The 13,117-nt window shown below is 37.7% G+C and overlaps 1 protein-coding gene across 2 annotated transcripts in view; it reads left to right on the top strand.

The window, feature by feature from the left end:
• abcc5 (ATP-binding cassette, sub-family C (CFTR/MRP), member 5) overlaps positions 1 to 13,117 on the top strand; it is a 130,516-nt gene that overhangs the window by 32,330 nt on the left and 85,069 nt on the right. For both annotated transcript variants that reach the window (XM_060834728.1, XM_060834729.1), the window contains exons 6-10: positions 219 to 452; positions 3,211 to 3,384; positions 5,710 to 5,857; positions 10,776 to 10,924; positions 12,118 to 12,225. In XM_060834728.1, the coding sequence (XP_060690711.1) occupies positions 219 to 452; positions 3,211 to 3,384; positions 5,710 to 5,857; positions 10,776 to 10,924; positions 12,118 to 12,225 (813 nt within the window). The remainder of the gene's footprint in view (positions 1 to 218; positions 453 to 3,210; positions 3,385 to 5,709; positions 5,858 to 10,775; positions 10,925 to 12,117; positions 12,226 to 13,117) is intronic.

Genomic DNA, 13,117 nt, shown 5'->3' with positions numbered 1-13,117 from the left:
TTCTAGTATGATTAAACTTGCATTGTTTACTTTCAGGAGTGTTTTGCAAACTCTGCCACTTCATTCTTCAGTCAACTGTAGGTACATTGACAGAATGTTGTCATAGAATATGGTAAAATAAGCACTGCAAAATTCTGTACATATATTCAATCCTTTTTAAAAATCTGCAAACATTTGCAATACTTTTTCATTTTCACACCAGAATTTTCCTTTTCTAGGCTTTTCTTGTCAAGCGTCTCCTGGACTACACAGCATTGAGTGAATCAAACCTGCAGTATGGCTTGTTCTTAAGTCTTGGATTGTTTTTGACTGAAGTAGTCCGTTCCTGGTCACTGGCAATGACCTGGGCACTGAACTATCGCACAGCTGCTAGGCTTCGAGGAGCTGTCCTGACCATGGCATTTGACAAGATTCTAAAACTTAAGAATATAAAGGAGAAATCTTTGGGTGAGGTATGTTCACAGTGCATGTTTTGTTAGACCAGATATGCATGACCATACCTGCATCATGTAGATTAATTCACAGATCCCAAGTTCTGCAATGTAGGTTTTTACAACCCAACATTTTTAATTATTCCACACGCTGTAATTTTCTTGGGCACCATTATATTTGCTATAGTAAGAAAAGAAACAACGGGGGAAGTAAATTGTTACCCACAAATGAATAAGAATTATGGTATGGAACTGAATAGGATGTATGCAGTGATGGAAGAAGCAAGGTCAAAGATATGTAACGGTGTGTGTGGCATATAATTGAGATTTGGAGGTTAGGAGTAGTCTTGCAATACTGAAATGTGAAATTTTGTTTTCAACCAGCCCAGCATGTGTAAAATTTCACAGTGAGGTAGGTAAGCACAGGAGTTGCAGAAAGAAGAAAATAAGTGAAACTAGGAAGCATCCAGCACAGCAGCACACGTGGTAACAGGCTGCACCTTAACGTGACAATATGAACTTTCCTGATATCACTGCTTCAAGCAAGTTCCAGGCGGCACAATGGCACAGTGGTTAGCACTGTTGGCTCACAGTGCCAGAGACCTGGGTTCATTTCCGCCTCAGGCGACTGACTGTGGAGTTTGCACATTCTCCCTGTGTCTGCCTGGGTTTCCTCCAGGTACTCCGGTTTTCTCCCACAGTCCAAAAATGTGCAGGTTAAGTGAATTGGCCATGTTAAATTGCCTGTAGTGTTAGGTGCATTAGTCAGGGGTAAATGTAGAGGAATGGGTCTGGGGGGGTGCACTCCGGTGGGTCGGTGTGGACTTATTGGGCCAAAGGGCCTGTTTCCACAATGTAAGTAATCTAATCTTAACATCAGCTTTCTCAAGAGCCCACATGTTTCTCTGCTTGGCACTCCTTGACCTATTCCTATCAAAGTCCTTTCATTTGAAATGGTCTTAATTGAGCCTCATTATTCTTGTTGATTAGTCCAACTTGCAAAAGATCACCAGCCTAGAGTTTTCAGAAGACAAATTTTTGTAGTGATTGAGATGCTGTGGCTACTCCATGCTGTTAAGTTTACAATGACATGGCCATTGTTATTCTCGCCTGTTATTCTCATCTTTGGTAGACTCTGTATCTTGTGTTATGAGTGATCTAGGATAAAGGAAGTTATCAACTTGTTCAAGTTGAACTCCAGTAAATAGAATCTTGCAGATTTTTTCAGTCATCCTCATTACCTTTTTTTAATGATTATCAAGAGACTCGGTTTGCAGTTAACTTGGTCAAGACAATCCCCCAATTCCTATATTTCCTCGATGGAGTTAGCAAGCAGAATAATTCTTTTCTATTCATTCACGGGATGTGGACATCACTTATTGCCTATTCCTAGTTGGTTTTGAGCAGTTGGTGATGTTGCTTTCACGAACCTCTGCAATCTGCTTGCTGTATAAAAGACCCAGAATGCCTTGAGGGATGGAGTTCCAGGATTTTGACCAGGAGCGTTGAAAGAATGACAATATATTTCTAAATCTGCATTGTGAGTAGCTTGGTGGGAATTGGCAGGTGGCCATACATTTCTCGTGTATCTGTTGTCTTTTCCTTATAAGTAGTAGTGGTTGTAAGGTTAGAAGCTGCGGTGAGTTTCTCTAGTCCATCTTCCTGTAAGTTGTTTACAATTGCCATGCAAGCTTGGTAGTGAATGGAGTGAGCCTTGGTAGTGATGTGGTGGCAGTCAAGTAGGCTACTTTGTCCTGGCTGGTTTCATACTTCTTAAGTGCATGTTGGAACTGCACTCATCCAGACAATGGAGAGTATTCCATCCTTCTCCTGACTTGGATGTAAAGATGATGGAAAACTTTGAAGTTAGAAATTCCCAGCAAGATTCCTAGCCTCTGACTTGTTCTTGTAGTCAACCTATTTGTATGCATAATCCAGTTGAGTTTCTGTTTAGTGATAACTCCCAGGATGTTGTTAGTTGAATATCAAGGAATGATGGTTTGATCCTATGTGGTTGGAGATGATCATTACCTGGTACTTGTGTGACATGGACATTACTTGTCAGCTTGAAACTGGATATTGCCATGCACTTGCTGATGTTGGGCATGGACAGTATCTGAGGAGCTGCAAGCAGTGTTGAACTTTCCCTTTTTGACCTTGTGATGCAGGGGATGTCATTGATGAAGTAGCTAAAATTGCTTGAGCCTTATGTTCAGCATATACCTTTGCCGCTTTTCTTAATGAAATTTGCAATGTGTATATATCGAATATAAATGCTCACATCAACAAAGGTTTCTTCCTACCAATGCTGCCAGATCTGCTGAGCAATTTCTGTTTTTGTTACAAATCATTCACATAGTTTTAAAATGTATTTTGGACTATTTGTTTCATTTTGAATGTTGAATGCAAATATGCATTGCACAAAAAATAAAAATAAAATTAAATTAATTGAATAATTTATCACGTCCAGTGCTAATCTGAACAAGACACAACAAATGAACCTGGATCTTTAAGACATATACTTTATACTTAAGTTGCAGAAGGAAAATAACACATCATTCATTATCTGATTTAATTAATTATCTGATCACCTTCTGAAATGTGTAAAAATAAATGACTGCAGGCAGTAGGGAAAATATATAGACAGGGAGTAAGTATCTGTGTATGAGGCTTTTTCAAAAAACAAAATTAACTGCAAAAATACTTTTTGGAAATCTCAGAAATCTATGATCCTCTCTGTGCAATCCATCTAGTATTTTGTCTTTCTTCCTGTCCACAGCTTATCAATATTTGTTCAAGCGATGGACAGCGACTGTTTGAAGCAGCTGCAGTCGGAAGTTTGCTTGCAGGAGGGCCTCTTGTAGCAGTTCTGGGAATGATTTATAATGCCACATTGCTTGGTCCTACTGCATTTCTTGGTTCTGCAGTCTTCATACTTTTTTACCCAGCTATGGTAAGTTGTGGCTTTTTCCTAAAACAGAACTGTTAAATTGAAGAGTTGTTAGCCACTGAGTGATGACATATTAAACTAATTTTAGTGTAGCAATGAAAATTTTGTTATAACTAGTTTAAGCATCTATCAGTTTTGATATTTTAATTAACAGAATATTGTTTGTAATATGCTATATTTTAGCTTTATTCTTATTTTTACAGTGCATTTTGGAACCATATTCAATTACATGTTTTCATTAAAAGTGCACAGAGTTTGTATGCATTGATTTTAATTTCAAGCTCCAGTTGTTCTCATCTTGTCCATACTTCAGGAGTGATCACTGACACAACTGTTAAGCATTATGACTATTGACTGTGTGGTAATTTTGATATCCACTTTCAACACCACAGTTTTGATCATGGATTGTGTAAATATGCCATGCTTATCCAACATGCCTGAGAAAGATCTTCTGTGCATCTGTTTATAGCAAGCATCCTTGTTGTTTCCACTCCAAACATTTTCAACACTTAAAGGCACCACTTTTATTCCTGCCATTAGTTATTACTGCTAGTTTACTTCCAGGGAAAAAAAAATTGTTGAAATATCTTAAGATTCCATCAGTAAATAGTAGTAAAAAATAGTATTAGGGACCTTATGAGAATCTTTTGCTGTTTTTCTTTTAAAGCTTGCTTATTTTTGAGCCCATATTGTGGTGCATTTACTTTTTGATTCCATTTCTTATTTTCCCCTGCCATCCCAGCAAACCAGCCTAATAGTGCAGTTTCTGACATATTTTGCCTTTCAGAGTTTGAACGCCTTTCCTGGAAGCTTTGCTCTTTGGATGTACCCATATTATTTTAAATTTTATGTATTTTAAATATTTAATTCATTCATGGGATGTGGCTAGTCTAGCATTTATTTCACAGTTCTAATTGCCCTGTAGAAGATGCCTGTTTGTACACCTGCAGTTCTAAGATGAAGAAATGTCTATCGAGCTGTTAAGAGGAGCGTTAGAGGAAGTTGACCCAGCAATTATGAAGAAAGAGTAATATTTCTAAGTCAGGATGGTGTGTGACTTGGAGGTGAACTGGCAGTTTATGCTGTTCCCATACAACTGCTATTTTAGTCCTTCTGGGTGATCGTGGTTGAGGGTTTGGAAAGTGCTTTCAAAGGATTCTTGGAGAGTTACTGCACTGCATTTTGTGGCTAGTTTACACTGCTATCTCTGTGCATTGATAGTGAAGAGAGTGAACGTTATAGGTGATGAATGCAGTGCCAATCAAGCGGGCATCTTTGTCTGGGTGGTGACAAACTCCTTGAACATTATTAGAGCTACATACGTCCAGGCAAGTGGAGTGTATTCTATCACACAGTTGACCTGTTTTGGAGAACTCTTTCTACGTTATCTCAGGTCTCCAGCTGAGACAAAGTGATCTGAATGGCATTTATAAACAAGCTCTAACTGCAAATCAAGATATGTTTGTAGGGATGGGTTTTTTTAAATAAACAATGGATTTATCTAATTTAACTGGATACTTCTCTTGGTATATTGTTTATTTATTCGATATGTGGATAGTATGAAAATGAAGACAATGGAATAAAAATCTAGACAAATCAAAATGTTCATGCTTAACGTTCCAATCTCTTATTCCCTCCTTGATTCCTAGGATTAAATCCATGGCTTTATTTTCCTCTTGACTTCTTTGCTACCTCTGTGAAGAAATGTCTTACTGAACCAAGTATAATGACCCAGAGTTTGCGGTCAGTGATGAAGTAAGAGTAGTTATCGCAGACTTTTTAAAAAACACACTGACAAAGACCTAGTGATCTTGGTAGAGTGAGTTTCACTCTTCTGAAAGTTAATTTGAATCTGGTGCTAAGTTAAGGAGATCCCCAAATTTCCAATGAAAGTGTTGTTATCAAATAGGGTAAACAGTCAATCAGATGGAAAAATGCTCAGAGTAAACCAGAAAATAAAGAGCATTAATTCTCCTTCAATTTTTTTACAAGTTTTACAGAGTCAAGTAAGTATTAGAATGTACTCATTAGATTATTGATTAACATCAGTTTTTCAGAGACAGAGCAATAGATATGACTTAATACACCATGGCTGAATAATTTGGGCAGCCACATGAAAATCCAAAAGGGAAGTGGTTTTGAAGATATCAGTGGGTTTGTCATATTGTGGGCTGTGGATATGCACAGAATCACAGCACTTTCTGGATTTCTACTTCTAGGTGCTAATGTGCAGAATCCAAAGCACTGCAATGGAGGCATTTACACTTTTTTTCGAATTGTATTGGAGCTGGTGTTGGAAGTCTGTTGAAACTATTTTCTTTGTGACAGATGTTCGTGTCCCGGTTGACTGTGTACTTCAGAAGGAAGTGTATTTCTGTGACTGATGAACGTGTTCAAAGGATGAATGAAATAATTTCTTACATAAAATTTATCAAAATGTATGCTTGGGTGAAGGCGTTTTCTCAGAGCATTCTCAGTGAGTATACCTTATTAAACAACTTAAAGTGCATTTTATCTGACTGATCCACTTTCTCATAGCCCTTTTTCATAAACTTAATAATTAACAATTAGCAAAGAATATGTCCACTTCAGAAGTCAGAGTAGACCATTCAGTTCCATCAGCCTGGTACAATATTCAGTTCAGCCAAAGCTGACTCATGTCAAACTTCCATTTACCCTGTGTTCCTTGTCAACTCCCTGAGGCAAGTATGAACTTGAATTTGCATTGAAAATGCATTTCTCACTAGATTGCATTCTAACTCCTGCTGCTCCTACTTCTGATGTTTTTTATGAATGGGTGCTAGATTGATGAAACCTACCTGTGTTTTCTTTTGGTTTAAGCACAGAAACAGAATTCTTTCTGCTCCACATGAGCTTAGTCCCACCCTACTTCATCTAGCTCTGCCTTCCCAAACTTCCTTTCTTTATGATAATTAGTTACCTTTCCCTTCAGCTATTCTCTGCAAATATTTGTGTATATGCAGTGAGAGGTTCTCTTATTCTAACCATTATCTTGGTAAAACAAAGTTTGTATTGAATTTACATATACAATTATTGTTGAGTACTTTTATCTTTTGTTTTGGTTTTTCCTTTGCCGAGGTTTAAACAACTTTCCCATTGAGCCTTTTCCTAATTTTAAAGAATTCAATTTGGGCGGCTCTCAATCTTCCCTTTTCCAAGTTTAAAGCTTGAACTGTTACATGTTATTTGTTCAGCCTATGCATATAAATGAATATATGCTGTTATTCAGGTGATAAAAATCAATATTCCTTTGAGTTTACCATCATGTATCATTAAAGTTTTGTATTAATAGGTCTTGCACAAGGCATCCTGTATCATGTTAACTACCCTCTGAAATGATTTCCACATGGTGCACAGTAAATATTTTCTTTTCTCCACATGCTGTGTGATAACAGAATCTTGAAATTCAGCATTATTTGTGCAGAATTAACAAAGACATTTTGTTTTCATGATGTGTTAGGAATAACTAGAGATAAACTGCTCCAAAGGTTGAGAATCAGAGGACATAGATACAGCTGATCGATGAAATAACCATTGGTAACATGAGAAACGTTTTATGCAGCAAGTTATCAGGCTTGAAATCCGCTGCCTAAGAATATGATGAAAATATATTCAATAATGGCATTTATTAGTAGCATTCTTATGCCTGGGTGACTGGTTCAGGTTCATATCCCGTTCCAGAGCTTAGAGTCATAGAGATGTATAGCACAGAAACAGACCCTTCGGTCCAACTCGTCCATGCCGACCAGATATCCCAACCCAGTCTAGTCCCACTTGCCAGTACCTGACTCTTATCCCTTCAAACCCTTCCGATTCATATACCCATCCAGATGCCTTTTAAATGTTACAATTTTACCAGCCTGTGCCACTTCCTCTGGCAGCTCATTCCATACACATACCACCCACTACGTGAAAAAGTTGCCCCGTATGTAGAACTTTCCCCTCCCACCCTAGTTCTGGATTCCTCCACCCCAGGGTCTATTCATCCTATCCATGCCCCTCATAATTGAATAAACCTCTGTAAGGTCACCCCGCAGTCCCTGACACTCCAGGGAAGTCAGCCCCAACCTGCTCAACCTCTCCCTATAGCTCAAATCCACCAACCTTGGCAACATTCTCGTAAATCTTTTCTGAACCATTTCAAGTTTCAGAACATCTTGCTTGAGCAGAAAAATCAATGTTGACATTCTACTGTAGTACTGAGGGAGTACTACAACATTGCAAGTGATAGCTTTCCGGCTGTGATATTACTCTGAGGAAACAAAAGTTCCATGACAGTAGTTCAAAGAAGTGAATGTGAAGCATCTCCAGTGTCATTTTTTCATACGTATCCCTCATTTAATATCACAAATACAGGTTACCCACTAGTGATTTTTAGGTCAGCTTGAAGTTCTGGATGTAAGTTAGCTCGCTGACCTGGAAGGTTTGTCTTCAGATGTTTCATCACCATACTAGGTAACATCATCAATGAGCCTCCGGTGATGTGCTGGTGGTATGTCCCGCTTTCTATTTATGTGTTTAGATTTCTTTGGATGGGTGCTATCATTTCCATTTCTTTTTCTAAGAGAATGGTAGATGGGGTCCAAATTGATGTGTTTATTGGTGAAGTTCCGGTTGGAATGCCGTGCTTCACGGAATTCTCATGTGTGTCTCTGTTTGGCTTGTCCTAGGATGGATTTGCTGTCCCAGTCAAAGTGGTGTCCTCCTTCGTCTGTATGTAAGGACACTAGCGATAGTGGGTCATGTCTTCTGATGGCTAGTTGATGTGCATGAGTCGTGGTGGCTAATTTTCCGCCTGTTGTCCAATGTAGTGTTTGTTACAGTCCTTGCAAGGTATTTGGTAAATGACATTTGTTTTGCTTGTTGTTTGTATAGGTTTATTAGCTACTGTTTAAATGTGTTGATAAGTTTGTGGGCTACCATGATGTCATGAGGTCTGAGTAGTCTGGAAGTCATTACAGAGATGTTTTTGATATAGAGTAAATTTGCTAGGGTATCTGAGCACGTTGTGTCTGTTTGCAGACTGTGATTATTGTGTACCCGTTCTTCTTGAATACACTGTATAGGTATTTCTCTTTGTAGTTCTTCGGTGCTGCAGTGTGCAGTGGCTTGTTGAAAGAGTCCCAATGCAGATTTGCTTGTGGATTTTGGGATGATTGCTTCTGTAATTACGTATTTGGCCAGTATGTGTTGTTTTCCTTTAGATGCAGGTTTGAAGGTCCCTGTTGATTGTTCGCTCTACTGTGGCATCTAGGAATGGCAGTTTGTTGTTCTCCTCTTTTGTGAATTTTATGCCAGTGAGGATGTTATTGATGATGTTACAGGTTTCCTCTAATTTGTTTCATTTGGTGATGGCAAAGATATCATCCACGTAGCAGACCCAAAGTTTGGGTTGGATGGTTGAGAGAGTTGTTTGTTTGAGTCATGTCTTCTGATGGCTAGCATCTTGGTGGCTAGTTTTCGGCCTGTTAGTCCAATGTAGTATTTCTTACAGTCCTTGCAAGATATTTTGTAAATGAAATTTGTTTTGCTTGTTGTTTGTATCAGGTCTTTTAAGTTTATTAGCCGTTGTTTAAGTGTGTTGATAAGTTTGTGGGCTACCATGATACCAAGAGGTCTGAGTATCTGGAAGTCATTACAGAGATGTCTTTGATGTAGGGTAACATTGCTAGGGTTTCTGAGTGCATTGACGACATTATCTTTGCTGATGAGGTTGACACCAGACAGTGCCAACTTCACCAGCAAAGATAACACTGTCAAGCTAGTGAACTTGTGCCTTACCACCCACTTCACATTCAATAATAAGACCTATAAACAAATCAACAGAACATCCATGGGATCACCAATGTCAGGATTCCTAGCAAAAGCAATAATGCAGAGACTCGAACAAATAACTCTCCCAACCATCCAACCCAAACTTTGGGTCCACTATGTGGCTGTTATCTTTGGTATCACCAAATGAAACAAATTAGAGGAAAGTTACAACACCCTCTGAAATGTCCTCACTAGCATAAAACTCACAAGAGAGGAGGAGAACAACAACAAACTGCCATTCCTGGATGTTTCAGTAGAGCAAACAGCCAATGGGGACCTTCAAACCTACGTCTATAGGAAAATAACACACACGGATCAAGTACTTAACTACAGAAGCAATCATCCCAACATCCACAAATGCAGGTGCATTAGGACACTTTGAATGAGCCACTACGCACTGCAGCACCGAGGAACTATGAAGAGCAGAAGAAAAATACTTGTACAATGTATTCTCGAAGCACAAGTACCCAGTAAACACAGTCCACTGATTTATCAGCAACAAACCAAACAAGCAGGCACAACGCACTCAGAAACCCTAGCAACTTTACCCTACATCAAAGACATCTCTGTAATGACTTCCAGACTACTCAGACATCTTGGTATCATGGTAGCCCACAAACTTACCAACACACTTATAAAGCGGCTAATAAACTTAAAAGACCTTATACAAACAACAAACAAAACAAATTTCATTTACCAAATACCTTGCAAGGACTGTAACAAAAACTACATTGGTCTAACAGGCAGAAAACTAGCCACGAAGATGCATGAACATCAACTAGCCATCAGAAGACATGACCCACTATCGCTAGTATCCTTACATATAGACGAAGGAGGTCACCACTATGACTGGGACAACAAATCCATCATAGGACAAGCCAAACAGAGAGACACACGAAAATTCCTTGAAGCATGGCATTCCAACCAGAACTCCTTCAATAAACATATTGATTTGGACCCCATCTACCATTCTCTTAGAAAAAGGACCGGAAATAATATCCCCATCCAAAGAAACCTAAACACATAAATAGAAAGTGAGACATACCACCAGTGATGATGTTACCTAGTATGGTGACGAAACATCTGAAAACAAACCTTCCAGCTCAACGAGCAGACTTAGATCCACAGGTTATTTGGTCACATCATGGTTATGGAAGTTTACTACATGCAATTTAACGGCCATATTTTCTGCAATACAGCAGTGGTTATGCTGCAAAATTACTTAATTTGCTGTCAAGCCTTTTGAGGCATCCAGTGTTTGTGAAAAATTTTAGATAAATGCAAATCTGTGTTTTGATAAGAAATTGGATAACCATTGAGCATAGAACATTTGTAGGGCTACAGGAAAGGCATAAGGTCTAACACCTGCTGATTTCTTTTTACGTAAAGCTGAAATGGATACAGTGTGCCAAATGGCCTTCTCTGTTGCCATTTTTATAAGATTTGAATTTGTAATTTTGATATATTTCTAAGTATTGTACTTCATGTGATTGCATTACATTTGCATTCAAATGTATTTGCTTTTGCTGACCATCCCCCAATTTTTATTTCTTTTCTAGAAATACGAGAGAAGGAACAACAAATTTTGGAGTATGCTGGATATTTTCAAAGCATTTCAGTGGGTGTTGCTCCAGTTGTTGTGGTTATAGCTAGTGTGGTAACTTTTTCTGTCCACATGCTCTTGGGATATGACCTCACTGCTGCAGAGGTTAGTCTGCATGATGACAATTATGAATATTTGAATACTAACTCTGCAGGATTTTTTGTTGGATGTGAATAGATAAATGTTTCACAGATATATGATATTTCGTAGCAGAGGTGGGAAAAGAGTAATAGCAGTTAAAAATGAAAAAGGAAATGCCAATTTATAAAATGATCAATGATCTTAAAATATGGTACTGCCATTTTCTGAAAAGAGAAAGGATAGTTTAATGTTTGACCAAATGCTGTATATATTTAATAAAATATATATCAAATATATTTTGAGCAGGTTTAGAAGAGAAGTTGGGGACAATATGTAGGAACTGATAAGCAATCCATGGTGCAGAGCAATGCTAAAATATTACAAGTTTTACCCCATCTGCCAGATTTCTTTGCTGAATGCCTTGTGGATGGCTGAAGTAATTTTGTAAGTGAAATGTTTAATTGCTGTTGGTGGGTTAATTTTTTGTCAGGAATGACATCACTTGCATGAGAAATAGGATTACAGTAGACATTTTCGCAATTTGAGTCTGCTGTATCATTCAACATAATTATGGCTGATAGAATCACAGAGTTGTACAACACACAAAAATACCCTTTGGTCTTACTCGTCCAAGTGCAGGATTTGATGAGTTACTTAATACATTATTTTCTCATTGCTATAAATGCTTCTTCACTTACCCTGTCTCCTTATCATTGTGCACCCTGGCACCCAACTTACATAGCTTGCTTCTTAGCTGGCACCTGACAATTATCTACCTGACACTCATGTTACTTTTTTTAATTGTCTCGTGGGTTTTAAGATTCTCTGAAATAATAATTCATGTTGGATGGTTAGCTCCAGTTAGCCTATTATGAATGCATTTAATGATACCAGATAAACTATTCAGTGCAGTGCGATGGATTGTGACGATTATTTTTACTGAGTTGTATATGGGTGTTAATATTTTCAATAATTTGGTCAAGATAGCTGTGTTCTATTTCAACAGCAAATCTCTGCATATCATTTACTCAGTGATTTGAGACTTCTGATTTTCTTGGATGAGGATGTGTGTGAATTCTAGGATTTATTTTTTGACTAGATGAAGACAGTCTAACTAAAATATGTGTGCTTTTCTGGTATTGATATGTAAATATCTATTTATTTCATGCAAGTGGTTCAAAGTTTCAGATTTTTGATATCTTGTGTTTTTAAACCAGGCTTTCACTGTGGTGACAGTTTTCAATGCTATGACGTTTTCTCTTAAAGTCACTCCATTCTCTGTGAAATCACTTTCTGAGGCATCTGTAGCTGTGGAGAGATTCAAGGTGAGAATTTTTGGATTTTAAATAAGCCATCTTTTAAAATAATTTAAATGCATCTAATATTTTTAAAGTATAGTTTGCATTTTAAAAAATTTAGTTTTATGACTGATTGTATAGAACTGAAAACCAATAATTATTTTGCTGTTAAAAAATGAAAGCTACAATCAATAAAACGAATATCGGTTGCTGTGACTGCCAAAAGGCAAACTCCAATTTAGAACATAAACATTATAACTCTTGCTAACTTTTGCACGAAATTACATTTTGTTTATTCACATTAAAATTGGACTTAGACTTTCAGAATTGAGCCTGACTTGCATGTAATGTGGGTCATATCTGTAAATAGTCTTCCACAGCAACTCTCACTCAAAACAGGACTATTATTGAATACTGTAACTGATATTCAGGATGCTCCTGGACTTGACTTGAACATGAAAGAAACCCGCTGCTGCTGCGTAGGAATTCAAATGCTGAAAAGTTATACAATTCTGTTTCAAAGGTTGATTGTTTTGTCTTTGCAAAACATTTCACCTGGGAATTTTGATTAGAGTTTAGGCCTCTCGAACGCAGACCATATTGAAACATAAAAATAACCCTGTACCATATCCTGTTGTATTTGTATCTCTTTTTAGAAAACTTGTTTCTCTGAGTTTTCTAAAAACCTTAATAGGTTGGATTTCATGCTGCCACACAATCCTGTTGAATCTGTTGAGATTCCTGAATGGTAATTTTATTGTGGAATGTTTCCACCTTATTTATTTTCAGATTGCTTGAAGAAGTCTGTTATTTGACCAATGGTTATTAACCTACAATGTGCAAACAGATCATCTTCTCAAAACCAACCCCAATTGCATGATTGTTTTAAGATTTTGATCATATTTTCTCAAATGGGTTA

Source organism: Hemiscyllium ocellatum, chromosome 13 (assembly GCF_020745735.1).
Source record: "Hemiscyllium ocellatum isolate sHemOce1 chromosome 13, sHemOce1.pat.X.cur, whole genome shotgun sequence".
NCBI classification, from domain to species: Eukaryota; Metazoa; Chordata; class Chondrichthyes; order Orectolobiformes; family Hemiscylliidae; genus Hemiscyllium; species Hemiscyllium ocellatum.
The sequence above is the reverse complement of the archived record's forward strand: the minus strand, read 5'-3'. Positions and strand labels throughout refer to the sequence as shown.